This window comes from Vipera berus (assembly GCF_964194415.1).
Source record: "Vipera berus genome assembly, chromosome: 7".
NCBI lineage: Eukaryota > Metazoa > Chordata > Lepidosauria > Squamata > Viperidae > Vipera > Vipera berus.
Genome location: NC_138209.1, coordinates 10,999,497 through 11,026,730, shown reverse-complemented (window position 1 = coordinate 11,026,730; position 27,234 = coordinate 10,999,497). Strand labels below are relative to the sequence as shown.

At 41.9% G+C, this 27,234-nt stretch overlaps 1 protein-coding gene across 3 annotated transcripts; it reads right to left on the bottom strand.

Annotated features, from left to right (window-relative positions):
• Nucleotides 1-7,670: 7,670 nt before the first annotated feature.
• Nucleotides 7,671-27,096, bottom strand: COPS4 (COP9 signalosome subunit 4). 3 transcript variants are annotated; one of them, XM_081332262.1, is made up of 11 exons: nucleotides 26,911-27,096; nucleotides 21,154-21,233; nucleotides 19,817-19,968; nucleotides 17,989-18,092; nucleotides 16,087-16,240; nucleotides 15,323-15,473; nucleotides 12,990-13,160; nucleotides 11,040-11,155; nucleotides 10,449-10,496; nucleotides 10,141-10,225; nucleotides 7,671-7,906 (listed from the first exon to the last, which is right to left on the bottom strand). In XM_081332262.1, the coding sequence occupies exons 1-11, from the start codon at nucleotides 26,982-26,984 to the stop codon at nucleotides 7,773-7,775; spliced, it is 1,269 nt and encodes a 422-aa protein (XP_081188388.1). In that variant the 5' UTR covers nucleotides 26,985-27,096; the 3' UTR covers nucleotides 7,671-7,772. The 3 variants fall into 3 exon arrangements, with proteins under 3 accessions (XP_081188388.1, XP_081188390.1, XP_081188389.1); XM_081332264.1 differs by lacking the exon at nucleotides 26,911-27,096 and adding an exon at nucleotides 26,681-26,780; XM_081332263.1 differs by lacking the exon at nucleotides 10,449-10,496.
• Between the last annotated feature and the right edge of the window lie 138 nt (nucleotides 27,097-27,234).

Below are 27,234 nucleotides of genomic sequence, written 5' to 3'. Positions count from 1 at the left end.
ACTGTGGCAAGAAAGGTTGTAAAATGGCACAAAACTCACCTAACAGCTATCTTGCTTAGCAATGGAAATTTTGGGTTCATTCGAGGACTGCCTGTGTAGCAGGTGCAAGTTGCATTTCTAATGCATCCAAAGAGCACAAGGTTGTGGAAAGCTTGTTTAAAAATGTCAGGAAAGTAAACAAACATGTAGTCCTCAACTTACAACCACAACTGAGCCCCAAATTTATGTTGATAAGCAAAACATTTGTTAAGTGAGTTTTGCCCCATTTTATGACCTTTCTTGCCACAGTTGTGAAGTGAGTCCCTGCAGGTGTTAAGTTAGTAACACAGCTGTTAAGTGAATGTGGCTTCCCCATTGGCTTTGCTTGTCAGAAAGCCGCAAACCACGGGACACTGCCACCATGACAGGAGTCAGTTGCCAAGCAGCTAAATATTGATCACATGACCCTGGGGATGCTGCAACGGTCGTGTGAAAAAGTCATGTCCCTTTTTTTAGGGTAACTTTGAATGGTCACTAAATGAACTGTTGTAAGTCGAGGATGACCTGTAATTTCTTTTGTTTCACTAAAGATTCACTCTTTTATCTTAACTTTTACCTGGAAAATGAATGTCTGCAGGATACCTGCCTTGCCAGCCTACCTGTTAGACAAGAAGCAAAAATTAGGTCAAAGAAACCAGAACTCACACTTCTGAACTGAAGTGTCACAACATGAGTGGCACAAAACAGCCTGATTCCCAAAACATGATGTGTGCATTTTTTTTCTCTCTTGGCCCTTGAATACTTTGTCTGAAGCTACTCTCCAGAAAAAGAAGATTCAGTCAGAAAAAAGAAAAGAGGTATGGGTTGTCATCTTACAACCACAACTGGGACTGAAATCTTGGTCGCTAAGCAATGTGGTCATTAAAGGAGTAATCCCAGACCCAATTTTACTACCATTTTTTCCCATGGTTGTTAAATGAGTTGTTGTTGTTAGCTGCGAAGTCGTGTCCGACCCATCGCGATCCTATGGACAACATTCCTCCAGGCCTTCCTGTCCTCTACCATCTTCTGGAGTCCATTTAAGCTCACGCCTACTGCTTCAGTGACTACGGCCCTTGAATACTTTGTCTGAAGCTACTCTCCAGAAAAAGAAGATTCAGTCAGAAAAAAGAAAAGAGGTATGGGTTGTCATCTTACAACCACAACTGGGACTGAAATCTTGGTCGCTAAGCAATGTGGTCATTAAAGGAGTAATCCCAGACCCAATTTTACTACCATTTTTTCCCATGGTTGTTAAATGAGTTGTTGTTGTTAGCTGCGAAGTCGTGTCCGACCCATCGCGATCCTATGGACAACATTCCTCCAGGCCTTCCTGTCCTCTACCATCTTCTGGAGTCCATTTAAGCTCACGCCTACTGCTTCAGTGACTCCATCCAGCCACCTCATTCTCTGTCGTCCCCTTCTTCTCTTGCCCTCAACCTTTCCCAGCATTAGGCTCTTCTCCAGTGAGTCCTTCCGTCTCATCAGGTGGCCAAAGTATTTGAGTTTCAACTTCAGGATCTGGCCTTCTAAAGAGCAGTCAGGGTTGATCTCCTCTAGGACTGACCGGTTTGATCGCCTTGCAGTCCAAGAGACTCACAGGAGTCTTCTCCAGCACCACATAAGTGAGTTATGTGGGTATTAAGCAAAACTGGCCTATTGACTTTGTCGGAAGCTGGCTAGAAAGATCGCAAATTGTGATCATGTGACCACAGAATAGTGTAACCGTCACAAATGTTAGTTGATTGCCAAGCGCCCAAATCACGACTGCACGATTGTGGGGAGGCAGCAATAGTCATAACTACGAGGATAGGTCATAAGCCACTTTTTTAAGCACCATTGTAACTTTGAACTGTCATTGAATGAGTGGTTGTAATTCAAGGACTTCCTACAAGTCATTTGGTGCTTTCCTATAATCAGATCAAGTTAAACATTTAGCCTTTGCCCTTGGGTTATTCTTTCCCCTTCTGTAAACTGAAAATTACAGTTAGACAGTAACTTCTGCAAATCTCCAGAGGGTGTGCTCAAAATTTGGGAGCATCACAGGCAGCTTCAGATTTGCACCGTCACTCAAGGGTATAACTTTGGGCTAAAACATCAGCAGAGACATGAGGTTGTGAGAAAAGCTCCTGGAAAATTATTCTCTTCTTCTGTCTTCTTGTGGTTCTTTTTGAGATCTTGCTAACAATGCAGATTGATGCAAACTCAAATGTAGTTTTAAAAAGAGCTTAAAGAACATGTGCATCCTGAGAAGCTAATTCTAGAAAACAAATTTGCATGAGTTTGACATTACATAAAAGGAAGTGAAAGTTGATTTTCATGAGAAAGGGAGATAACCTTGCTTCCGAAAAGCAAAGATTAGAATTTGGGATCTATGCTGCTTATCAAGGCTTGTTAGTAGGATTTATGCCAGGCGTCTTCAAACTTGGTCCTTTTTATGACTTGTGGACTTCAACTCCCAGAATTCCTCAGCCAGGTACGCTGGCTGAGGAATTCTGGGAGTTGAAGTTCACAAGTCATAAAAGGGCCAAGTTTGAAGACCCCTGATCTATGCTTTTTGTTAAGGTTTGTTAAAAAAGCAGCGCGCGGGGGGTGGGGGTGGTGTTGATTAAATTAACCTGCAAGTCTCAACAAACACCATGGCTTCAAAATACTAAAGTTCGTTTCGAATATTTTGCTTTATTGTTTAGGATTTCCTATGGCTGTAAATATGAAAGGATGCTTCTGTCGTGGCTCCTCTATGGCAATGTGATCCTTGTCCCAGACAGAATATGGAGATCTCAGTATAGGCAGTCCTCAACTTATGACTGATTGATTAGCAATGCTTTAAAAGAGCCTTGGTGGAGCAGTGGGCGAATGCCTCCTTAAGTAACACCAGCTGCCTGCAATTAGTGCAGGTTCGCATCCCACCAGGCTCAAGGTTGACGCAGCCTTCCATTCTTCCGAGGTAGGTAAAATGAGGACCCAGATTGTTGGGGGCAATTAAGCTGACTTTGTAATAATGCTGCTTGGGGGGGCCCAAAAGCCCTAATAAGCAGGCATATACATAGAGTGAAGGCTATTGCTAAGCACATTGATTTGTGCTTTAGATTGTAAGCCGCCCTGAGTCTTCGGAGAAGGGTGGGATATAAATGGGATTTTTAAAAAAAAGCGTGCCTGGCTGAGGAATTCTGGGAGTTGAAGTCCACAAGTCATAAAAGGGCCAAGTTTGAAGACCCCTGCTTTAAAGCTATGACTGTCCCGAAAAAGGGCACTTCAACCCAAATTAGAAGTTCCAATGACCATGTCACCTCTTCAGTCAGCAAAATGGTTGCATTTAGTTCTTTACAGCAAAGCTGCACCTATAGCAAAGCATCCATTTGTTTTATGACTGCTGCATTCATTTAATAACAGCCACAAAAAAGGTGATACGATTAAGGTGGGTCATGCGACCAACCCATTTTATAAATAATAATAATAATAATAATAATAATAATAATAATAATAATAATAATAATAATAATAATAATAATAATAATAATAATAATAATAATAATAATAATAATAATAATAATAATAATAATAATAATAATAATAATAATAATAATAATAAAAATAATAATAATAATAATAAAGTTGGAAGGGACCTTGGAGGTCATCTAGTCCAACCCCCTGCTCATGCAGGAAACCTTATACCATTTCAGGCAAATGGCTGTCCAATCTCTTCTTAAAAACCTCCAGTATTGGAGCATTCACCACCTCTGGAGGCAGGTTGTTCCACTGGTTAATTGTTCTAACTGTCAGGAAGTTTCTCCTTAGTTCTAGGTTGCTTCTCTCCTTGACTAGTTTCCATCCGTTGCTTCTTGTCCTGCTTTCAGGTGCTTTGGAGAATAGCTTGACTCCCTCTTCTTTGTGGTAGCCCCTGAGATATTGGAACACTGCTATCATGTCACCCCTCATTCTTCTCTTCATTAAACTACACATACCCAATTTCAGCAACCGTTCCCTATATGTTTTAGCCTCCAGCCCCCTAATCATCTTTGTTGCTCTTCTCTGTACCCTTTCTAGAGTCTCGACATCTTTTTTACATCGTGGTGACCAAAACTGGATGCAGTATTCCAGGTGTGGCCTTACCAAAGCATTGTAAAGTGGTATTAGTACTTCACTTGATCTTGATTCTATCCCTCTGTTAATGCAGCCTAGCACTGTGTTGGCTTTTTTGGCAGCTGCAGCACACTGCTGGCTCATATTGAAGTGATTGTCTACTAAGACTCCGAGATCCCTCTCACAGTTACTACTATTGAGCAAGGTACCACCTATACTATACCTATGCATTTGATTTTTCCTGCCTAAATGTAGAACCTTACTTTTTTCACCATTGAATTTCATTTTGTTAGATAGTGCCCAGTGTTCGAGTCTGTCCAGATCCTTCTGTATCTTAAGCCTATCTTCTGGAGTATTGGCTATTCCTGGCAGCTTGGTGTCGTCTGCAAATTTGATGAGTTCCCCATCTATCCCCTCATCCAAATCATTAATGAAGATATTGAAGAGCACTGGGCCCAGAACAGAGCCCTGGGGCACCCCACTACACACTTCCTTCCATGTAGATGCGGTTCCATTGAGGACCACACGCTGAGTACGGCCTGTCAGCCAGCTACGAATCCATCTGGTGGTAATGCTATCTAACCCACATTTTTCTATCTTATCAAGTAGTAGGTTGTGATCTACTTTATCAAATGCCTTACTGAAGTCCAAGTAAATTATATCTACAGCATTCCTCTGGTCCACTAGTTTTGTCACTTGGTCAAAGAATGTAATAAGATTTGTCTGGCATGATCTGTTTTTGACAAACCCATGTTGACTTTTAGTGATGACTTTGTTTGCATCAAGGTGTTGGGTGATTTGTTGTTTGATTATCTTTTCCAGAATCTTCCCAGGTATTGAGGTCAGGCTGATAGGTCTGTAGTTTCCTGGATCTATTTTTTTCCCCTTTTTTGAAGATGGGAACTACATCAGCTCTCTTCCAGTCCTCTGGTAGTTCCCCAGTGCTCCAGGATCTTTGAAAAATATAGTTCAGTGGTTCTGAGATCATGTCTGCCAGTTCCTTGAGAACCTTGGGGTGTAATCCATCTGGTCCTGGTGATTTGAACTCGTCTAGGCTGGACAGCTGCTCACTTACCATTTTCTTCCCTATCTTAACTTGCGTTTCTATTCTGTTTTTTATGGCACTGGTTTTGGTATGTTGCACTGTTTTTTCCCTTTGTGTAAAGACAGATGCAAAAAACGAATTAACTAGTTCTGCTTTCTCCCTATTGCTTGTCACCTTCTTGCCACTTTCACCCACTAATGGACCAATCATTTCCTTAACTTTTTTCTTGTTTTTTATATGTTGAAAGAAGCATTTCTTGTTATTTTTGACTTTGGTCGCAAGCCTTAGTTCATTTTGAGCCTTAGCTTTCCTCACTTCATCTTTGCAGGCACGGGCTATTTGCTGATATTCTGACTTAGTTATGTGCCCCTCTTTCCAATTCTTCTACTTGTCCTTTTTATCTTTCAATTTATCAGAGAGTTCTTTATGCAGCCATGCTGGTTTCTTTTGAGAGCTGTTATTTTTCTTCTTTGTTGGTATTGTACTAGACTGGGCCTTTATTATCTCACTTTTCAAAATTTCCCAAGCTTCTTGAGTTGTTTTCCCCTTTAGGATTCTCATCCATGGAATTCTTCCCATGGTCTCTCTAAGTTTATTGAAATTAGCTCTTTTAAAGTCCAAGACTCTAGTTTGGCTGTGTTCTATTGCTTGTGCCTCCAGAATGTTGAATTCCAATATTGCATGATCACTTCCCCCCAAGGTTCCTGTGGCTTCGACACCTTCTATCATTTCATCTCTATTTGTGAGAATTAAATCCAATATGGCTAATCCCCTAGTTCCCTTCTCTACTTTTTGGGAGAGAAAGTTGTCTGCTAGGTTTGACAGGAATCTGTTTGATCTTCCACTTGGTGCAGAGATCGTATTACGACATACGATTCGTAGCAGGCAGGCTGTATTATGGCCATCTGGTCAAGGACTACCGGATAAGCGGAGTTACCTAGTCTTAGGTTTCTGCATGCTTCATACTTGTCTGATTTTCTTTGACAAAGTCAAACCAGCTGCAGACTAGAAATTACAGGTGTTGTCGCTACGGGTTTAGATTTAGGGAACAATGTTTTTGCCAAAAAACCCCAACAACCCAAGTTTCTAGTTCTCTGACCTGTATTTTCATTTCAGCAGCCAACTTTAGAAGGAAGAAAAAAGTAAGTTGATAAACAACTGAGTTTATTAAATTTACACCAACTTGTGGTGTTGAAGTCCTCAAGTCTTAAAGTGGCCAAGTTTGAGGAGCCCTGGGCTAGAGTCACAAGCCAGTTCCTTTGCCAATATTTCATCACTGCTCTAAATTCAGGAAGCCCCTCAACTTACATTGAGAAAGGAAATAAATGCGAGTTATCTGAAAAACACATTGTTAATCCATCATATAACCACAGGATGCTGCAAACAGCCACAAATGCAAACTGGTTGTTGCCGAGTGCCCAAAATGAAATCACATGACCGCAGGAGGGTGGGGGTGCGATGGCTGTTTAATCCAGGCCGTAAACTGAGCACTGTCTAAATAATAAGCCTATGGAGATTGTCAGTCATCCACGTCGTGGTTTTTTCAAAAGGCAATTGAACTTTTTCCTCAAAAAAATGTTTCACTGCTCATCCAAGAAGCTTCTTCAGTTTTGACTGAATGGTGGTGGATGGAAGGATTTCTATTTCTTGTAGTGCTGTGGTTGTTAGCAGTCTCTCTGAGTCATTGAGGCCACTTGGAGTTTTAGCTGTACCCTCAGGGTCACCTGAATAGTGCAAATTGGTGTGGAGCCTTCTTGGAACTGCAGAAAGGACTGTGGTGTAAACAGGAGGTAGGTGATGTCACATCCCTCCCCCTTTGTTGAGGGCTGTTCAATCTTAATGTAGATGGCCTCTTTTACCCTCTTTCAAATCAATGGCCCACTCTGTCCACATTCTCAAAGTCCATATTCTGAACCACTGGTTCCACACCCATTTGCGCTATTCAGGTGACCCCGAGGGCACAAACAAACCTCCAATTTGCCTCAGTGACTCTCAGAGAGAGTGCTAACAACCAGATGACTGCAAGGAATATAAATCCCTCCATCCTCCACCATTCAGTCAGAACTGAAGAAGTTTCTTGGATGAGAAGCGAAATGTCTTCAAGGAAAAACAAAGTCCAGTTGCCCTTTGAAAAAGCCCCTTTGGCACTACCTATGTAATAGTTCAGCCTACTTGGATAATAGGCATCTGTTAGATAAATGCCAAGACTTACATTTTAATGCTTAACAGTTTTTGACCAGTAATTTAATTTTGGTAAAGACCAATCTAAATGCGGCAAATGAAGTACCCAGATACCGAGTAATGGCTCAATTTCCATCCCATCTTTATTGGAGCGAATGTTATCTAAAGAGAATGGAATTTCAATTTTCACAACACACAAACATTCTCAAAGTTACACGGCAACCAAAATTTTAATATAAAACTTAAAACATCTTCCTCTTTTTAAATGACAGCTTAAAAGAACGTTCAGTCTGTGCCACTATCAAGGCTCTTAACAGCAACAAGCAGAACCCAAAGCCAGAAGTTCAATTTCCTAGGTTTATTTCACATTTTTAGAAAAAACAAAAACAAAAAACCAGAAACAAAGAACCATCCAAAGAGTGGGGGAGGTGTGTGTGATGAAAGTCTATTGAGCCATTTGAGCTTCCATTGCCTGTGCTGTCCATTCTGGAGCCGTCTGACTGATCTTCTCCAAAAGGTTGTTAACCTGGAAGCAAAGCGATTGGATCTGTTTGTCCCATGTGGGTAAGGCTTCACGAGCTAAAAAACAAGGAAACAAACAACATAAAATCAGAAATTTTCGTTTTGGCTAGCTTTTGTTCTGATAAAATGTAGTTTATTACACATGACGAGCATTAGCAAACCTTCTGGATCTTTTGGAACATGAAATCGACGGCACTTCCAGTGTATACAGACTGCCATCTGAAGGTTAAAGGAAGAATCACCGACGGGTGCTATAGCACAGAGGCCCCCAATATAAATATTCAGCCGCAAGTCCTGCTTCTAAGGCAGGGGTGTCAAACTGCCGGCCCGCAAGCCAGACGTGTCACGAGGAAACCGCAACCACCCCACTGCCAGCAATGGGGGGAAAGTTCCAATACGTTGCGCGACGTCGCAGGTTTGACATGTCTGTTCTAAGGGATGAAACAGCACAGCCTAACCAGATCAGCTGTTTATCGCAACAAGGGCTGTGGTATGGACTAGTCATAAAAAGCGGTGTTTTAAAATAATCATTTACGTAAGATTCTTTCATCGTATCCTGAATAACCATCCAGTAATTTGGGTGAATTATGCTTCCGTGGGGGCCACTGAAAATTATTACATTCACACTTCGCTGGAGACTCAAGAAGACAAAACGTCTAATGCTCTTTGAGTATTCCTACTACGTTATTCCCTCCTGAAGTTGTTATAACTGACACTCTTCAGGGAAGCCTACTTCTATCTTCAGATTAATTCTTGATACGGTGTCATTAGTAGAACCACAATCATGTAGCTAGTTGACATGGCATCTCCAAAGTGGTCTGTCATTTGAATAGTATTACAAAAGAAGTCTCTACAGCAGAGGTTCCCCCAACCTTTTGGGCACCAGGGACCGGTTCCGTGGAGAGAGGTTTTTCCGCGGACGGGAGGGGGCCTGGTTTTGTGTGCTGCCTGCATCCCATGGATGGGGCTTTGCTTGTTTGTGCGGACCAGTTGCTGGCATGCTGTGGCCCAGTGCCAGTCCACGGACTGGGGGTTGGGGACCCCTGCCCTATAGCACAGGAAACTTATTTTCTACATTGTGGCTTTAAATTAGTGGTCCCTTTTCTCTGCCAGAGACAATGGCACTAGGATTCAGCAAAGAGTTAATGTTTCTTGTCACTAAGCAATAACTATGGGAACATAGAGCACAGTTCAGCAGATGTTAGCTAGGTGAATAGGATTGTGACCACAGTATCTGAAAAACACCTTTTGCCATACATTCCTACTTATGGCATGACATACTGTAATCAACAAAACACTCTGCCTTGGGTGTCCCAGCACATGGCAGAGGGTTGGTCAAGAAAAGATCTGTATTAAGGCAATTATTTAGGAAACAGGCTTTTTCAAGCTTTATTTCCAAAAGAACTTTCACCGGACAAGTTGTTCATCTCTGCTCCAAGTTATAGCCTTACATAAAATGATGTATAGATGCTTAATGACATAGTCCTCACTTAATAACTGGTTGCTTAGAGACTGTTTGGAGTTATGATGGATCCCCAAAAGGTACTTATGACCCAGATTCCAAGTTCTGACAGTGGCCCCCTTCGCCCCCCCAAATTCCTGCGGTCTTCTGACTACATTTTCACACTTGGTCCACATTTACACTCCGTTTGCAGTATCCCATGGTCATGTGAATGCAATTTATGACTTCTTTTGCTGGAAACAGGCATTTACTTTCGGTTTTCAACCAAAAAAAAGTCCCGTTGCAAATAGTAGGCCTGCCTAACCATCGAGGAATTTGCTTAACAACTGCTGCAAACAAAAGGTCAGAAAATAACCACTGCAATTCTGGGTTCAGTTAGTCATATGTTGAGGACTACCTGTATCTTAATCACAAAAGTTTAGCAAGCTGGTAAACAATATTGCCTCCTTTTGTTTGGTCTGGCACAGAGACTGTTATGTCCCCGCTGTTCCTCCACAAACAACACGGAAATGCACTGAATCATGCGCTTCCCATTTTGGCCACTTACTCCACTGAAAGCAGAAAAGCTTCTAAGCACACAGGCTGATGGAGCAGAAATGGTTAGCCAATCCTGTCCGGTGGCTCGTTTATTCAGCTGGAGGAAACTTAGCTGGTTGCACTAAACCAGGGGTCTTCAAACGTGGCCCTCTTACGACTTGTGGACTTCAACTCCCAGAATTCCTCAGCCAGGCACACTGGCTGAGGAATTCTGGGAGTAGAAGTCCACAAGTCGTAAGAGGGCCACGTTTGAAGACCCCGGCACTAAACAGTCACCTGTAGCAAAACTTACTTTCAAAGTGAACTATTCCATCTATTTGATCGATAAAGCCATTCATACGTCCCTCGGTTATCATCTGGGAGGCTATCTTTTCTGCCTGAAAAACAAAACCAAGTGGCCTATCAGTTTCACTTGACCAAAACAAGGCAGTCCTGACATGGTTTTCAGGACACATATATGAAGGCATCCAATTTACTTTTTCATCCTTCCAAAGGATTGGCACTGTGGGGAAGGGGAAGTGGCAGGAGACAGCTCTGTTTCTCAACCTCAGCAACTTTAAGATCTGAGGACTTCAATTCCCAGAATTCCCTAGCCAGTACCTTTAAGCTGCTGAGGTTCTGAATGCTGGTCTTCACCACCTTGAGCTCCTGAATGAAAGGTGGAATAAAGACCCGAAGAAATCAGCAAACAATCCCAAGCACGTCCCGAGATTAATCTCAGGACTTCTGAGTGGGTCTGTGTGAGTCTTACATTACAATGCAGTTTACAGGTTAGAAGAATTACGCAAGCATTTGCTGACAAGTAACAGAGCCAATGAATAGGATTGTTAAATTCTAACATTAAAAATGGGAACTCAACAAACTAGATTGAAATACCTTTTCCGAAATAGGCATGGAATATATGGGGGGGAAAAAACCATCTCATGCATCATCCCAAATTATAGTAATATAGCAACAAGAATACGACATCATGAATCTTTTTTTGTCTTTGCATCTCTTGCAGTATGTCCAAAGATCAGTTCTCCCTCAGTTTGGACAGTTCTTAAAATCAGTTCAATTCAGTGTCCTGATCTTTGCAATTTCTTATATAAACTCAACAATAATGCTATTTCCATCATTCGACTCTCAAAGATTCGGCATTACAATTTACAGTTTAGCAAAAGAATGAATGAATGACTAAAATATGTAGACCTTGGCTGCAGGTATTTCTAATAAAGCTCCGAGTTCTTCAAAGGTAATATTGTTATATAGTTTGCTTGCAGATAACAAATTATGTTCAATGACAGCTCTGTCCAAAATACTAGAACCTAAGGAGAAAAATATATCACTATATGTTTGGCTACAAAACGGATAAACACAATGCATAATACATATGGCATTATATATGTGTAAGTATGTGTTAATGATGATCCATAAAAGAAATAGAAAGAAACATGTATATATTAGTACAATGAAATTTTCAATTAACAGTTCATTTGGAAGAGGGGGTTCCATTAAATCCAAACGTCTGTTAAATCTGAATATAGAGAATCTGCAACAATTTATGTCATTGGCATAAACGGCATCATTTGCAATGAAACTCTAAGGCAGGGGTCTTCACATTTGGCCCTTTTATGACTTGTGGACTTCAACTCCCAGATTTCCTCAGCCAGCGTGCCTGGCTGAGGAATTCTGGGAGTTGAAGTGCACAAGTCATAAAAGGGCCAAATGTGAAGACCCCTGCTCTAAGGTAATGAACAAGCCATTATGATTACAAACAATGGACATTATTTATGCTAGACAGCTGAGCTGAAATCCTCTGCTACAGCTAGTCCTCGACTTACAGCAGTTCGTTTAGTGACCATTTGAAGTTACAAAGGCACTAAAAAGTGACTTATGACCGCTTTTCACACTTAGGACCAATGCAGGATCCTCATGGTCATGGGATCAAAATTCCGACGGTTGGCAACTGACTCATCTTTATGAGGGTTGCAGTGTTCTGGGATCATGTGATCACCTTTTGCGACCTTCTGACAAGCAAAGTCAATTGGGAAGCCAGATTCACTTAACAACGTTACTAACTTAATGACTGACAAATTCACTTAGCAACCATGGCGAGAAAGGATTTTAGGAAGAATTGGGGAAAGCAGGCTAAGAACTGGTTAGGAGGATGAATTGAAACCAGAGTCAGAAATCAGCCACAAACAGTTCCTCTTGGACCTATTTCAACTACAGCTCTAGCATTCAAGAGAAATAAATCCAGTGAAAAGCACGGAACATTCTGAGCCAGCATTACAGAAGACTCCGTAATCCTTCCAAAGCATGCCAACCAATCATTCCTGTCCCTAGAACTTTCTATTCTACCTGACAGACCAGTCAGTCACATAGTTCCATCCTTTGCCCCGTCTATCCCATTTTTCATATAAGTAAGCAGGTCTTCCCAGTTGCAATGTATGGCTGTGAAAGTTGGACCATAAGAAAGGCTGAGCGCCAAAGAATTGAGGCCTTTGAACTCTGGTGCTGGAGAAGACTCCTGCGAGTCCCTTGGACTGCAAGGCGATCAAACCGGTCAGTCCTAGAGGAGATCAACCCTGACTGCTCTTTAGAAGGCCAGATCCTGAAGCTGAAACTCAAATCCTTTGGCCACCTAATGAGAAGGAAGGAATCACTGGAGAAGAGTCTAATACTGGGAAAGATTGAGGGCAATAGAAGAAGGGGACGACAGAGAATGAGGTGGCTGGATGGAGTCACTGAAGCAGTAGGCGTGAGCTTAAATGGACTCCAGAAGATGGTAGAGGACAGGAAGGCCTGGAGGAACGTTGCCCATGGGGTTGCGATAGGTCAGACACAACTTTGCAACTAACAACAACAAAGCAGGAGAACAAAAATACAGATTTTTTTCCTCTCCAGATACACATCCTGCAGTTTGGTGGCCTTTGTGATATAGGACCGAATCCCGGTTTGTGTCGGAAAACCAGTTGGGGATTCATCTGAATCTAACGCGTGTCCCCAATACATCAATGTATATATAGCATTGCCCAAGTACTCAGTGAGCAATTATCTTCCTTTTTGAAAGTGAAGAAACGAAAAGAAAAATGTTTTGTGTGCATCCTATTCAATATTTCAGATACGATGCACCACACTAGGCAAAGATAAAAGTACCATCAGCTGTTGTTGCTTTCTGATGAGGCATGAGCATGGCAGCAAACTCTTGCAACTGGTTTCCCCTTATAATCCGGTCAAGGTACATTTTCTCCAATATCCCGTAGGCTGCAAGCTGCTGGCATCTTTCGTCCTTGAAGAGGGTGGCTAACATTCGGGAGCGCTGCTGTCCTGAAACACAGCAAGAATACAGTAAACTACTCCAGCCCAGATACAGCATGTAAAAATCTGCAACAGATTTTTTTTCACCACTTGATTTGTTTGCCGATGCTGAATTTCAACCTGTTTGTCCAACTTGATCTCGTGGTTAAGAAAAGATCCCATCGGGTCGAGGTTGACTTCTGTTGATTAGCTGGGCACAATTACGGGTAGTCCTTGTTTAGTGACCGACTCAAGACAGTAGCTGCTCACAGCTACAAAAGTGTTGAAAAACTTCGCGACCGATGCCTTCCTTTACCACCTTCGCAGTGTCTGTCATTCATGTATTCCCCATTGCAATCACTTTTTTATTTTTATCCCCCCCCCTTTATTATTTTTATAAATAACTTGTGAAGACAACATAGTGGAAATATGTGCTATTAATCATGGTTTTGCTGCTTCAATCGATTTATTACAGTCAAGACCCAAATAAAAAACAAAATACAAATATTACAAGTCCAATTACACTAAGTAAAACAGTCATAAAAACATCCAGCAGTGATTTACTAGCAGACCAATATTTTATACTTTCCTAATTAATCCACAACTTGTGTCCCTAATCTAACAGTCGCCACCAAAAGAAGTTGGCTGTAGCAACAGGCTGAAGAACAGCTTCTATCCATGGGTTGTCAAGCTCCTGAACGGGAAATAACTCTATGTATGATTGACTTGCAAGGCCGGTGTGTTGTGCAATTAGCTCACATGGTGTAAAGGTGGGTTTGTTGTCATTGTGAGTTGTGGGGGGGGGCATGAAGGGAGGCTCAGCCAATCCCACTGTATACATGTTGTACTTTGATAATAAAGGTTCATTCATTCAAGAGTCACTGTGGAATTTCTGTCCGGCAACATACTTTTAACACATTCCAAATAAGATCAGCGTGGTAGTTTTTTTATATGGGTCAGGCCAAGTCCCAGAAAACCACAATATAGAAATGATAAATTAGAATATGCTACACCAATTTTGCTTCTTTGTCACAGCAATGGAAATTTTTTATAGAAGGATCCTCGAATCTTCCATTCAGCGAGTGTGAGGGGGAAACATTTAATTTGGTCTTGGTAAAAGCAACCTGGTGTTTGCTATAAATAAATTGCTTTTATTACAGACTTATGGGAAGCCTTCTGTATGGTGTAATTACATTGAACATACCCAGTGAATAATGAACAAACTAATTTAGCTTTAGCTATTAACTTCGGTAGAGAATTATCCCATACTCTCGTTTAGTGAAAAGTAAAATATAATACATCCTTTGAAACAGACTAGCAATAGACCTATGCTGTATTTTCTGGATTAGTAATATAATTAAGCAACTGCTAAAACTGTAATTTGAGAGTTGAAGTAGTAACTTATTTGCTCCTTTAAAAATACAGATTTTAAATAATTTCATTGCAAACAGCAGGCTTTAGTTTCAAGAGGGCAGTTTCTGGTTTCAGGAAAGACTATGGCATCTGAACACAACTTGGGACATTCATAACAAGCTTTTAGAAATATTTTGTTTAAACAAATGCATCCATGAGTCACAAATTAAACCCCCGTAACGGAAACCTACAGAAATCAATAAGTTGTACTTTAAATTTCAAGACTCATTTGTGCCCTAGTGTTAGGAAAGCGGGTTTTTACATGCAAATCCCCTCAAAGTACCATTATATCCTGTTATGTTAATGTGATGTAATATAATGACAGGTAGTCCTTAACTTGCAACAGTACATTTAGTGACTGTTCAGCTACAATGACATGGAGAAAAGTGAGTTACGACCATTTTTCACAGTTACGACCTTTGCACCATCCCCACGATCATGTGATCAAAATTCAGATGCTTGGCAACTGGTTCATGTTTACGACCGGTTGCTGTGTCCCAAGGTCACGTGATCACCTTTTGCGACCTTCTGACCAGCAAAGTCAGGGGGGGGGGGACACGACGAGATCCACTTAAACAACAGGGTTACTAACTTATCAACTGCAGCGACTCACTTAACAACTGAGGCAAGAAAGGCCGTGAGCTGGAGCAAAACTCACTTAACAACTGTGTCACTTAACAACAGAAATTTTGGGCTCAGCTTTGGCAGTAAGTTGAGGACTACCTATACATTCCAAAGATCGGCATAAAACAGAGTTAAATCTTCACCTATTGTTTTACCTGCTGAGGCTAAGATAGTGCAATGCAAGGCGTGCTTCAGGGCTTCGAGCCGTTCACTTTCGTGGACTATGCTTTTATAAGAAAGCTCGTTGTATCTTTGGGCGGCTTCAATGAATTTCCTTCTGTAGTCAAGAACACGAGCATAGCATACCTGGAACAAGGAACAATGTGTAACGAGAGATCGTTTTTGCTGCCAAAACAGTCTTTCTAATGTTGCGGAACAGCGTCTCACATGGCAGTCAAATCCACTGGTGCTATTTTCAAAACAAAAATTAAATCAAACAGCTATGATTGCTTGGACTTCATTTGTTCTGTTCGGTTTGGATATTACGAAATATGTCTCTCTGAGGAGGCCGCAGCTACCGTTGTACGTCATCAGTTCAGAGAAGCATTAAAAAAAAAAAGACTGTGGAAATAATATCTGTCAGCAGGGCATTTTGTGAAACCTTTGTCTCTGCATATCAGCTCTATCACCAATTATTATTATTGTTATTATATTATTATTACTGCTGCTGAGTGAAGGAACATGGATCACTGGACAATTTTAAACCTAGAGGATATTTGTCAATATCCTATTGATACAGCACATGCTTTTATATCTACCAGTTAAAAAGTATTTTGCTTAATACAACAGACCACCCTGAGGGCGTATTACACAAGAATAAGTCATAACTAAGCATGCAAGGGGCCTTAAAAGATTAATTAGTTGTGTTACAATCTAGCATTACGTTAGCTACAAAACAAAACCTATTGTAAATATTTACCTTATAATGAATTTGTAACTGCTCATTGGTTGATTCATTCTGAAGAAGAGATGCTCTGTTTATATAAGCCTCGGCCTGAACAGGATCATCATCTTCCAGATAAAGTCGGGCAATTTTCAGATACGTTTCCAATTTATAATCCACATTGTACTGCCTTGAATAGTGAGGGAGAAGACGCAGTTTCAGTCCCATATTTGAACAGTATCACACATTTTTGCAAGCACACTTGAACAGTCTGCAAGATTTCGCAATAAAGCCAGAACTGTACGAATAAAAAAATTGGAGATGGTTGTGTTCAACAATAGACGGCAATTTCACATTCTATCATCACTCAATAGCGGGAACTTTTCAGAGAAGAATGAATAGCGAGGGGTAAAAAAGCTGTTCTTCCAGATCAATGCAATATGCCTAGTCAGAGCCGTTCAAAGTCCGTGCTTTTTTCCCCCCCACCATCTGAGAAATATCTATTCAATTAAAAAAAAAAGACTGGATTTAATATGCTAATGACAACTTTGTAAAGGAAATGTGAGCCTTGGTGGAGCAGTGGGCTAATGCCTCCTTAAGTAACACCAGCTGCCTGCAATTATTGCAGGTTTGCATCCCACCAGGCTCAAGGTTGACTCAGCCTTCCATCCTTCCGAGGTAGGTAAAATGAGGACCCAGATTGTTGGGGGCAATAAGCTGACTTTGTAAAAATGCCACTTGGGGGGGTGGGGGGTGAAAGCCCTAATAAGCAGGCATATACATAGAATGAAGGCTATTGCTAAGCACATTTGATTTGTGCTTAGATTGTAAGCCGCCCTGAGTCTTCGGAGAAGGGCGGGATATAAATGGGATTAAAATAAAATAAAATAAAATAAAAAATGATATTCAAATTATTTTCCATCCAGCCTATCTAAATCTCATTAACTCCCTTTTCAAGACCCTGTAATCCCTTAATTCAGGGTAGAGTTAGGGTGACTAGTTGGAGCTGAGCGTTTATTGGCTGGATCTAAATCACATTCAACCAACTAAATGGCCACAAAGCTTAAACAAAAATCAAGTGTACCAACTACAACAATAAAGCAAAGCACAAAGCCTTCAGAATGTTGTTTCTAACAAGAAGCAAGATGCAGGCTACAAGTTTCAAGAGACAGACCCATAGCTTCAATTAGAGTAGCTTAAGGAAGCAGGCTATTAAAATGCAGCTGGCACAACACTGCATCCTTTTATAATCAGGAATGCAACCCTATCCTATCGCTAAATGGCTCAGTCTGAAGTATTACCTAAACTAAAAATATCCTCAAGTTAGCTCCTGGCTAGCTTTTTCAGGGAGGCATACACATGCAGTTTGCCTTTTGGGGGGATATTTTCGAGGTCTTGATCCATTTTACTGGGTAAGTATCCACTAGATGACCTTCCAGATAAGTACCGCAATAATTAGACCAAACTTACTTCAGCTTCCAAAGATCAGTCATGTGCTGCCACTTTCTGAGATAAGCATTTTAACATAAAAATTTGACGAGAACACAAAGGATCCCAACAAGGATAAGACTTTTAGAAGACTTTTAAGTGAGTTATATGTTTCTGCTTCAAACATAAATTATTGAAAATGATTAGGTTTCTATACCAGGGGTAGACAACCTTGGCTCTTTTATGACTCGTGGACTTCAACTCCCAGAATTCCTGAGCCAGCCATGCTGAGGGGAAAGGGAGAGGTTTCCAAGCTGAGCCATGTTGGCTCAGAAATTCTGGGAGTTGAAGTCCACAAGTCATAAAAGAGCCAAGGTTGCCTACCCCTGTTCTATGCTATATTATGTGTGTGAGAGAGAGCAATAACTACACAAACACCTTAGACTGAAAAAAGGGCAAAGAACATACCAATTTCTGTGTTAAAGAAAAAGGGATAACTGTTCTATTTACTTTTGTCCTGTTTCAAGAGGTATTCCCACCAGCACTTGTGCTGCATTCCGCCAATCCTCTTCTTTCTCATAAATGGATGCCAGATGTTGTCTTATAGAAGCAACCTGCATGGAGAAGGGAGGGAGAGTGAAGGCACAGAATAAACTATAACCCACTTATCTTATCTGAAAGATGGTCATTTTCCAGTGGCCTCTGTGCTTCTGTTTCTATTTTTCCCCAACCAACAGACTTTGATAGGATCCTCGTTGACAAAACAAATGTATGGAGGAAATATTTGCAGAACAGGCATTTTCTCCCAATCTCTGAAAATGAACCTGTTAACTAGAATTCAATGTATTTCAGGATGGATGGCCTTGGTAACAATATCTAGGTCAGGGGGTTAGGCAACCTTGGCCCTTTTATGACTCGTGGACTTCAACTGCCGGCATCAAGCTCCCTTCGTCCAGTGCGCTCCCACAGGGAGGGTCTCCTCAGGGTGCCGCCGGTAAAAGATTGCCGGCGGACAATACCCAGGGGAGGGCCTTCTCAGTGGGTGCGCCTGCCCTTTGGAACCAGCTGCCAGTGGAGCTTAGGACTGCCCCCGACCTCCGTTCATTCCGCCAGGACCTGAAGACCTGGCTCTTCGAGCTCTCTGGTCCAGGCTGAGAATTTTAATTTTAATTTTAACTGGGGTTTTTATTTGTTCAGGGATTGATATAATTTTTTTTAATTGTTTTCAACTTTTGTATTTTTCGTTTTAATCAACCTGTAAACCGCCCTGAGTCCTTCGGGAAAGGGCGGTATATAAATATAATAAAATAAATAAATAAATAAATACACTCCCAGAATTCCTGAGCCAGCCATGCTGGGAGTTGAAGTCCGCGAGTCATAAAAGGCCAAGGTTGCCTACCCCTGACCTAGGTAATCAGATAAATGACAACTCTTATTTACACAGGAGTGATTTGTCACTGATCTACAAAATGAAATTCATCAACAAGGTGAATCCCAAGAGAGTTTTGCTACGGTTCTTTTTTTTTTAATGAATGAATGAGTGAATGAATGAAAATTTATTGCCATCAAAGAACCAAATAACAAGCATAATGACAGAAAGAAAACAACATACATTTTGTCATTACGTGGGAAGCAAGTAATTCAATACGTATTTTCTTCCCTCAATTCTTTTAAAAACATTTTTAAAGGTTTCTTCTTGCATCAAACCAAAGTGTGAACAATTTAAAAGAAAAAAAAATTGTAATACAAACATGCCTAGCTAGCAGCAAAAGCATGTTGAGGTACATAGCCATGTTTCTCTGGTTATAGTCTAGTTTCAAAGCTGAAACAAACAAGTGGTTAATCAAGTGACTAGTGCAGGGGTAGGCAACTTTGGCTCTTTTATGACTCGTGGACTTCAACTCCCAGAATTCCTGAGCCAGCATGGCTCAGCTTGGAAACCTCTTCCTTTCCCCTCAGCATGGCTGGCTCTGGAATTCTGGGAGTTGAAGTCCACGAGTCATAAAAGAGCCAAGGTTGCCTACCCCTGGCCACTAGTGAAATGCTTCCAATGCAGATATATGCTGAATAATAGTTGAATGTAACAGAAACCCAAATGCTACTGGGGGGGAGGGGGGAAAGGGACTTTTAATTCCTCTTCAGCTACAGTTCTCTCTGCACATAGTACATCCCTCCTTGTGACAACTGCTTCAAAAATCTGTTGATGATTTAACAATAATCTAAAGCACATTTTAAGGCTGTGCCATAAGTTACAAACTGCTCCCTCCTGTTGGAAGATTGTCAGTAAGTATGGATCTGGGGGTGGGGTGGGGGTGTTGTCCCTGACGTCTTGTCTTACCTGCTCCTCAAATGAAATTACACGAGGTTGGATCTTTTCCAATGTGAAGTGGTAGATTTCTTTGGCTGTACTATCAGGAAGATTTGGAAGATGCGTGCAAAAATCGGTCAGCAACTGGCGTGAAATTACTAAACTGACATTTTCGTTTACCACTGATACAAAAGACACACAAGAGAAAGAATTTCATTTTTGTGTTTTCATTTTAAACAGTACTCTCTGTTCGTCACTCATTTTCTTAGTAAGCACTGAATAATTAAATCAGCCGACAGTTTCCAGGGCAAAGTTTCCAGCCTCTGAACCATCTAATGATTGTACGGGACATAAAATTTCCGCACCAGCACACACCAGAGTTCCTATTCCATAGTCTGGCTTTGCTAATATGCTACCACAATGTCAAATTACATAATCCAGAAGCAGGCAGATAAGAACTTGCTCAATCTGCGACCACAACACAAGCGATTCAGATTCAGGTGTTCAAATATTTATGCTAGCAAAGCTATTTTGCACAGTGATTCCCTTGGACTATGAGAAATATCCAGAAATTTCATTACAGTGTTTCCTACAGTATTTCTAACCTCCCTTGCTTTCTTAAAATTTATTTTTTAACAGTCCGCTCCTAAGTACTTTCCTTGAACAAGAACTTCCAATCTCGTGTCCACAAAAATAACTACTTTTCATAGTTACAAAATATGGCCCAATTACATAGAAACTCTTACCATAAAAAAACAATTAAGATATCTTTTTTTTTAGCCGCCGGAAAGTATTACATGCACAGGAACAAGAAAGTGAAATTACTTGTGAAGAATTCAGATTATTAAAATTTGACTCTTTATAAACCAAGAAAAAGGTGCCAGAGCAACTCAGAAAATCACTTTTTCACTCATCACAGGTTGTGATCCCAAGCATTCTCAACAGGAATAATTCCTAGGGGGCTTTACTACAAATATTCAACAAAGAACGTCAGGGTTTATTAAGAACTATGAAATCTCCAAAATTTAGTTATAAATATATAAAGCCAGAGATTTTAGTTCAGCTCTCCACTTTGTGTACAGTAAAACTGTTCCCATTAAATGGTCAGTTCTTCTATTATGTCTGTTTTTGTAATATTCCAAAGGCTATGCAAACAAATAGGATGATAAAAAGATGCAAGTCAAGAAATAAATCGCTTCAATTTTATCAAAATGCCCCAGTGTGCATAATTCAATTAATTAATAAAGCAAAACTCTATAAACATCTGGTTAAATATATAACTGTGATACTACTCAATATGCTTTTCGATTGCAGTTCAGTATGTACAACATTGTCATGCAACACCAACTGCAGTTTAATAAACTCACTTGCTTCTACAAAAGCTTTTAAAGCTTCCAGTTGTTCCACGCCTGACAGCTGAATGGCTTTCTCCAGTATCTGTCGATACCTGCCAGAAAGTTGTAAAAATAAATGGCAGTTAACTCTACATCCTAAATAGGAACTTTCTATTTCATTTCTTCCATTTTTTAGATAATACTAGGTATATAAATAAGCTTGAATGCTTTTTCTTAACCTATAAAAGTTATCCTATTCTCCTTTACTTTGGTTCCTTATTTCCTGGCAGGTTGTTTATGATGGCAGCAGATCTAAAATTTGGATGACCGTTTTGTTTTCAGAGTAGAGGCTAACATTTTTGGTTTTTGAGGAAGGCTGTTGGATATAACCTTAAACTTGCCATACTTCTGCAACTTCCACCCAAGTACAGATGCCCTCAACTGCTAACACATTCATGTCTTTTTTTAGCTGAAATATAGAAATGATTTCCTACTGCTGTCTTCCTACATTAGAATTCACCAATGGGATTTCATGCCAGTCTTGTTGCTTAGTCACTAGGCTGTGTATGACTCTTTGTAACCCCATGGATCGCAGCACACCAGGCCTCCACTGTCTCCTAGTTTGCCAAATTCATTGAATCGATAACGCTATCTAACCATCACATCCTCTGCCGTCCCCTTCTCCTTTTGCCTTCCATCTTTCCCAACATCAGGTCTTCTCCAATGAGTCCTCTCTTCTCACTTGGTGGCCAAAGTATTTGAGCTTCAACTTCAGTATCTGTCTTTCTAAAGGACAGTCAGAGTTGATTTCCTGTAGGATCGACTGATCTGTTTTCCTTGCTGTCCAAGGGACTCTGAAGGAGTTTCTCTGGCACCACAAATTCGAAAGCATCCATTCTTTGGCGCTCAGCCTTCCTTATGAGCAAACTCCCACAGCTGTACATTACTACTGAGAAAAGCCATAGCTTTGACTATACATGCCAGTATTAGCCAGATCCAATCGTCCTTAGATGATGAGCTGAGGTGTTCAAGAGGTCAGATAGGTTCTGCCAGACCTCATTAGCCCTAAAGAACTGCCTTGATTTGGTTTGCCAGTTTTCAAATTCTTTTACATGTTTGCACTGTCTGTTAAGAGGAGTTGTGGAGAACTGAGAATATGGAACAATTTTTGTATCATTTTGGTTAGCTCTGCTAGTAGTATTCAGACAGCCATTTGTCTGAAATGGTATAGATTTCCTGCCTGAGCAGGGGGTTGGACCAGATGACCACCAAGATATAGAATATTTTAGTTAGGTTAAGCTTATAAGTAGCTATTAATATGTGTATTAAGTTAGAACAGAAATAGGTCATAGTATAGTCATTGTATAGAGACATAAAGTGGAACTAAAGTGGAATAAATGCTAAGTCAGCAGTGTGTGAGAGAGACTGAATTGATTCCTACCCCTACATAACTTCTTAGACATGCTTTAATTTCTTCTGAAAGTTTCTGAAAATTCTTGTGACACGCACTGGAGATTACAGGAAAAAAATTTATTGAGAGCAGTTTTCCATTCTACAGATATTTTCAGTCCAAAGAGAAACGTAAACATCTAAATACTTCATGTACTTTTCCTTCTGTAATGGGGGGAAGGGGGAAGTCTTCAACTATTGCAGCAATAGGCAGTCAATTCCTAGAACCTACGCCAGTTCAGTCAAGTTCATGTTATCTCTTTCCCATTTTCTTAGAAATCACCTGTCTTGTGAACATTTTCTTCTTTAGCAAAGTAGTCTTTAGCATTTAACTTCTCCAGTGGATTTGGGGATAGAGGATTAGGAAAACTGAGTCAAACAGCAGACACAGTACTGTACTTTGAAACCTGGTGCTTTTGTATATATGTTGGTGCAAAGGAGGAGAACTTCAGTGGAATAATCATGAGTACCTCTTTCCTTTTTTGACCCTCCCTTCAAGATACTGAGGTACATACAATATTGTTAATCTCAATTCTGACAGCCCTTGGATGAAATATTCTGACTGTTGGCAAATATTCTGCTGTCTACATATGGAGTTGACTGCAGTGGCAGTCAACGGTACCTGCCAGTATGGAATCCCATTTTCAAATAAAGTCAAGTCTTATCTGAGCCAAACTCAACTCTGGTAACTTAATGTCCATGGTGTTTTCTTGGCCACAATAATGAAATAATTGCCATTGCTGTATTCCAGGATTTTTTTTAAAAAAAAAACATTTTCCAGTCTAGCTTACACATTGGCTATTTTATGGCAGTCTTCTATCCTAGTCAACAAAAGTGCGTATAGTCAAGGCTATGGTCTTCCCAGTTGCAATGTATGGCAGTGAAAGTTGGACCATAAAAAAGGCTGAGAGCCAAAGAATTGAGGCCTTTGAACTGTGGTGCTGGAGAAGACTCCTGCAAGTCCCTTGGACTGCAAGGCGATCAAACCGGTCAGTCCTAGAGGAGATCAACCCTGACTGCTCTTTAGAAGGCCAGATCCTGAAGCTAAAACTCAAATACTTTGGCCACCTAATGAGAAGGAAGGACTCACTGGAGAAGAGCCTAATGCTGGGAAAGATTGAGGGCAATAGAAGAAGGGGAGGCCAGAGAATGAGGTGGCTGGATGGAGTCACTGAAGCAGTAGGCGTGAGCTTAAATGCACTCCAGAAGATGGTAGAGGACAGGAAGGCCTGGAGGAACGTTGTCCATAGGGTCGCGATGGGTCGGACATGCCTTCGCAACTAACAACAACAACAACAACTTCTATCCTATCTGTTTAGCTTTTGGGGATTAACTAGAATACACCTTTGACTCAGATCTCCCACTGTGTTCTTGAACTACAGCCTGACCAATTGTCAGATGAACATAAGGTAAAGGTAAAGGTTCCCCCGCACATGCGTGCTAGTCGTTTCCAACTCTAGGGGCCGGTGCTCATCTCCGTTTCAAAGCCGAAGAGCCAGCGCTTGTCCGAGGACGTCTCCGTGGTCATGTGGCTGGCATGACTAGACGCCAAAGGTGCACGGAACGCTGTTACTTTCCCACCGTAGTGGTCCCTATTTTTCTACTTGCATTTTTATGTGCTTTCGAACTGCTAGGTTGGCAGAAGCTGGGACGAGTAACAGGCGCTCACTCTGTTACGCGGCACTCAGAATTCGACCCGTCAAACTGCCGACCTGATCGACAAGCTCAGCGTCCTAACCCACTGAGCCACCGCGTCCCAGATGAACATACTTTGTTTTAAAAAGCGCCTATGTAATCACTTTAAAGCAGATTTTCACCTGTTTACTTTGAATGTACAGAAATTAAGAGAGAGCCAGCTTGGTGTAGTCAATGTGCAGGCGTAAAAATCAGAAGCTTGTGAATTGTAGGCCTGTCTTAGGTATGAAAGCCAGCTCGAGCTATGGATCAATCACTCAGCCTTACCCACCTCACAGGAAAGGAAAATAGAAGGCAGCAGCATTAGGTATGTTTACAGTCTTGAATCAACGCTCTCAAAAATCTAATATCACAAGTCCTGGATCTTTGTTAATTAGCTGTTTTATATTTATGCTCTAGTAGTTGATTGTAGCGTATTACTGCTTTTTTTAAAAATCCCATTTATATCCCTGTCTCCAACCTTCGCTTTCTTGTGAAGGTCGTTGAGAGCGTGGTGGCACGGCAGCTCCCTTTGGTTCTGGAGGAAACTGAGTATCTGGATCCATACCAATCAGGTTTCAGGCCCGGGTATAGCACGGAGATGGCATTGGTCGCACTGGTGAATGATCTCTGGCAGGCCCGAGATAGGGGTTATTCCTCTATCCTGGTCCTATTAGATCTCTCAGTGACTTTTGATACCATCTACCACGGTATCTTGCTGCGTCGACTTGAGGAGTTGGGAGTGGGAGGCACCGTTCTGCGGTGGTTCTCCTCCTACCTCTCCGGCCGTTCGCAGATGGTGTTGGCAGGGGGGCAGAGGTCAACCCCTAGGCCCCTTAGTTGTGGGGTGCCTCAGGGGTCGTTACTCTCACCCCTCCTGTTCAACATCTATATGAAGCCGCTGGGAGAGATCATCCGTGGCTTCGGGGTGAGGTATCATCAATATGCTGATGATACCCAGCTTTTCATCTCCACCCCGAACAAACCCAGTGATGCCCTCGATGTGATGTCCCGTTGCCTGGAAGTGGTACAGATTTGGATGGGAAAGAACAGGCTCTGGCTCAACCCGGCCAAGACTGAGTGGCTTTACGTACCGGCATCTCGTGTAGTCCAAGAGGTTCCATCTTTGGTTATAGGAGGAGAGATGTTACCTCCCGTTGATAGAGCACGCAATCTAGGCGTCCTCCTGGATTCACGACTCAGTTTTGAAGATCATATTGGAGTTGTGGCTAGGGGGGCATTTGCCCAGATTCGCCTGGTACACCAGTTGCGCCCCTTTCTGGACCGAGATGCCCTACGCACAGTCACCCATGCACTCGTTACCTCCCGTATAGATTACTGCAATGCTCTCTACATGGGTCTGCCCTTAAAGACCACCCGGAGGCTTCAGCTGGTGCAGAGTGCGGCTGCACGGGTAGTGATGGGAGCACCCCGATACTCCCATATTACACCCCTCCTGCGTGAGCTGCATTGGTTACCGGTTGCCCTCCAGGTGAGATTTAAGGTGCTGGTACTTACCTTTAAAGCCCTACATGGCTTAGGCCCGGGATACTTGCAGGACCATCTGCTGCCGGGAACGAATTCCCATCGCCCAGTACGCTCACACAGAGAAGGCCTCCTCAGGGTACCGTCGGCTAGACAACGTCGGCTGGCGACCCCCAGGGGAAGAGCCTTCTCTGTGGGAGCGCCAGCCCTGTGGAACCAGCTCCCCCATGAGCTTCGGATGGCCCCGGATCTCCAGTCCTTTCGCCACGGCCTCAAAACACTCCTTTTCTACCTGGCTGACCTGGACTGACAGGGATTTTAATTATGTTTTTAATTTTTTAACTCTAATTTTTAATTTATTTTAATTTTAATTTATTGTACAGAGGCCTTTAATTTTAATTTTTTATCTTAACTTCTGTATTTATTGTATGTTATTTTTGTTAGCCGCCCTGAGTCCTTCGGGAGATAGGGCGACATATACGGTAAGTCCCATTAATAATATATATATATATATATATATATATATATATATATATATATATATATATATATATATATATATATCCCGCCCTTCTCCAAAGACTCAGGGCGGCTTACAATCTAAAGCACAAACCAATCTGCTTAGCAATTGCTTTACTCTGTGTTTATACTGCACTAAGCTATAAGCATATAATAAAAGTTGGTGCTGAGCTAGAAACGTGGGTTTCAGTCCTCCCTTAAGTATGGAAAACTGGCTCGATGACTTTTCTCAGCCTAGCCTACCTCACAGGGTTGTTGTTACGGGAGCATTATGTACACCACCTTGAGTTTCATAAATTCAATCATAAATACATAAAAAATAAAATACATCTGCAACGACTCGCTACCATTCTTTTTTTATTGATTATATTATGCTGGGTGTATGTTACCCTGTATCAATAATCCGAAAAGAGGCTGAGAAAGAGTAACTGACCTGAACCTGGGGCTCCAGCTCCGAACCCCAAACTAGTCCCCCGCTCCGGTAGGCCCATCCGTGGCTTCCCTCGGTTAATAACCACACTCCGGCCTTTCCAGAACCTCCGAATGGAGACTCGCTCCGGCTTCTTTTATCTATTCCCACCCGTTCCCGATCCGCTACCAGCCACCAGGAGGGGAAGAAAAAAACAAGAACAAAAACCGGCCGTTGGGGGCCGCTTCACTCACTTCCCCGCCAGGTCCTTGTGGGAGCCGCTGGAGCTCATGAGCTGGGTCAGCTCCTGTCTGACGGAAGCCGCCATCTTGCTCCTCCTTCGCCAGGCTCGCCCGTCCCTCCCGGCTGGGAAGGCGGCACGGGCTCCGAAGCCGCTGAGCAACCACAGAGCGGACCCGCCTAGAGCGGCTGGGCGCTGCGCCTTCTCTCTCTCTCTCTCTCTCTCTCTCTCTCTCTCTCTCTCTCCCACTGCCGGAAGCGGCTAGCGACAGGTGGGCGGGAAGAAGGCCGGAAGTCGGGGCCAGCTTTGAGGAGGGAAGGCGGGAGAATGGAGCGCA

Coding starts and splice junctions, on each gene's coding strand:
- COPS4 (XM_081332262.1), bottom strand. CDS start 26,984: ATGGCGGCTTCCGTCAGACAGGAGCTGACCCAGCTCATGAGCTCCAGC. Junction 21,234..26,910: donor CACAAGGACCTGGCGGGGAA/GTGAGTGAAGCG, acceptor ACTTTCTGGCAG/GTATCGACAGATACTGGAGA. Junction 16,241..17,988: donor CCTCTTGAAACAGGACAAAA/GTAAATAGAACA, acceptor TCACTATTCAAG/GCAGTACAATGTGGATTATA.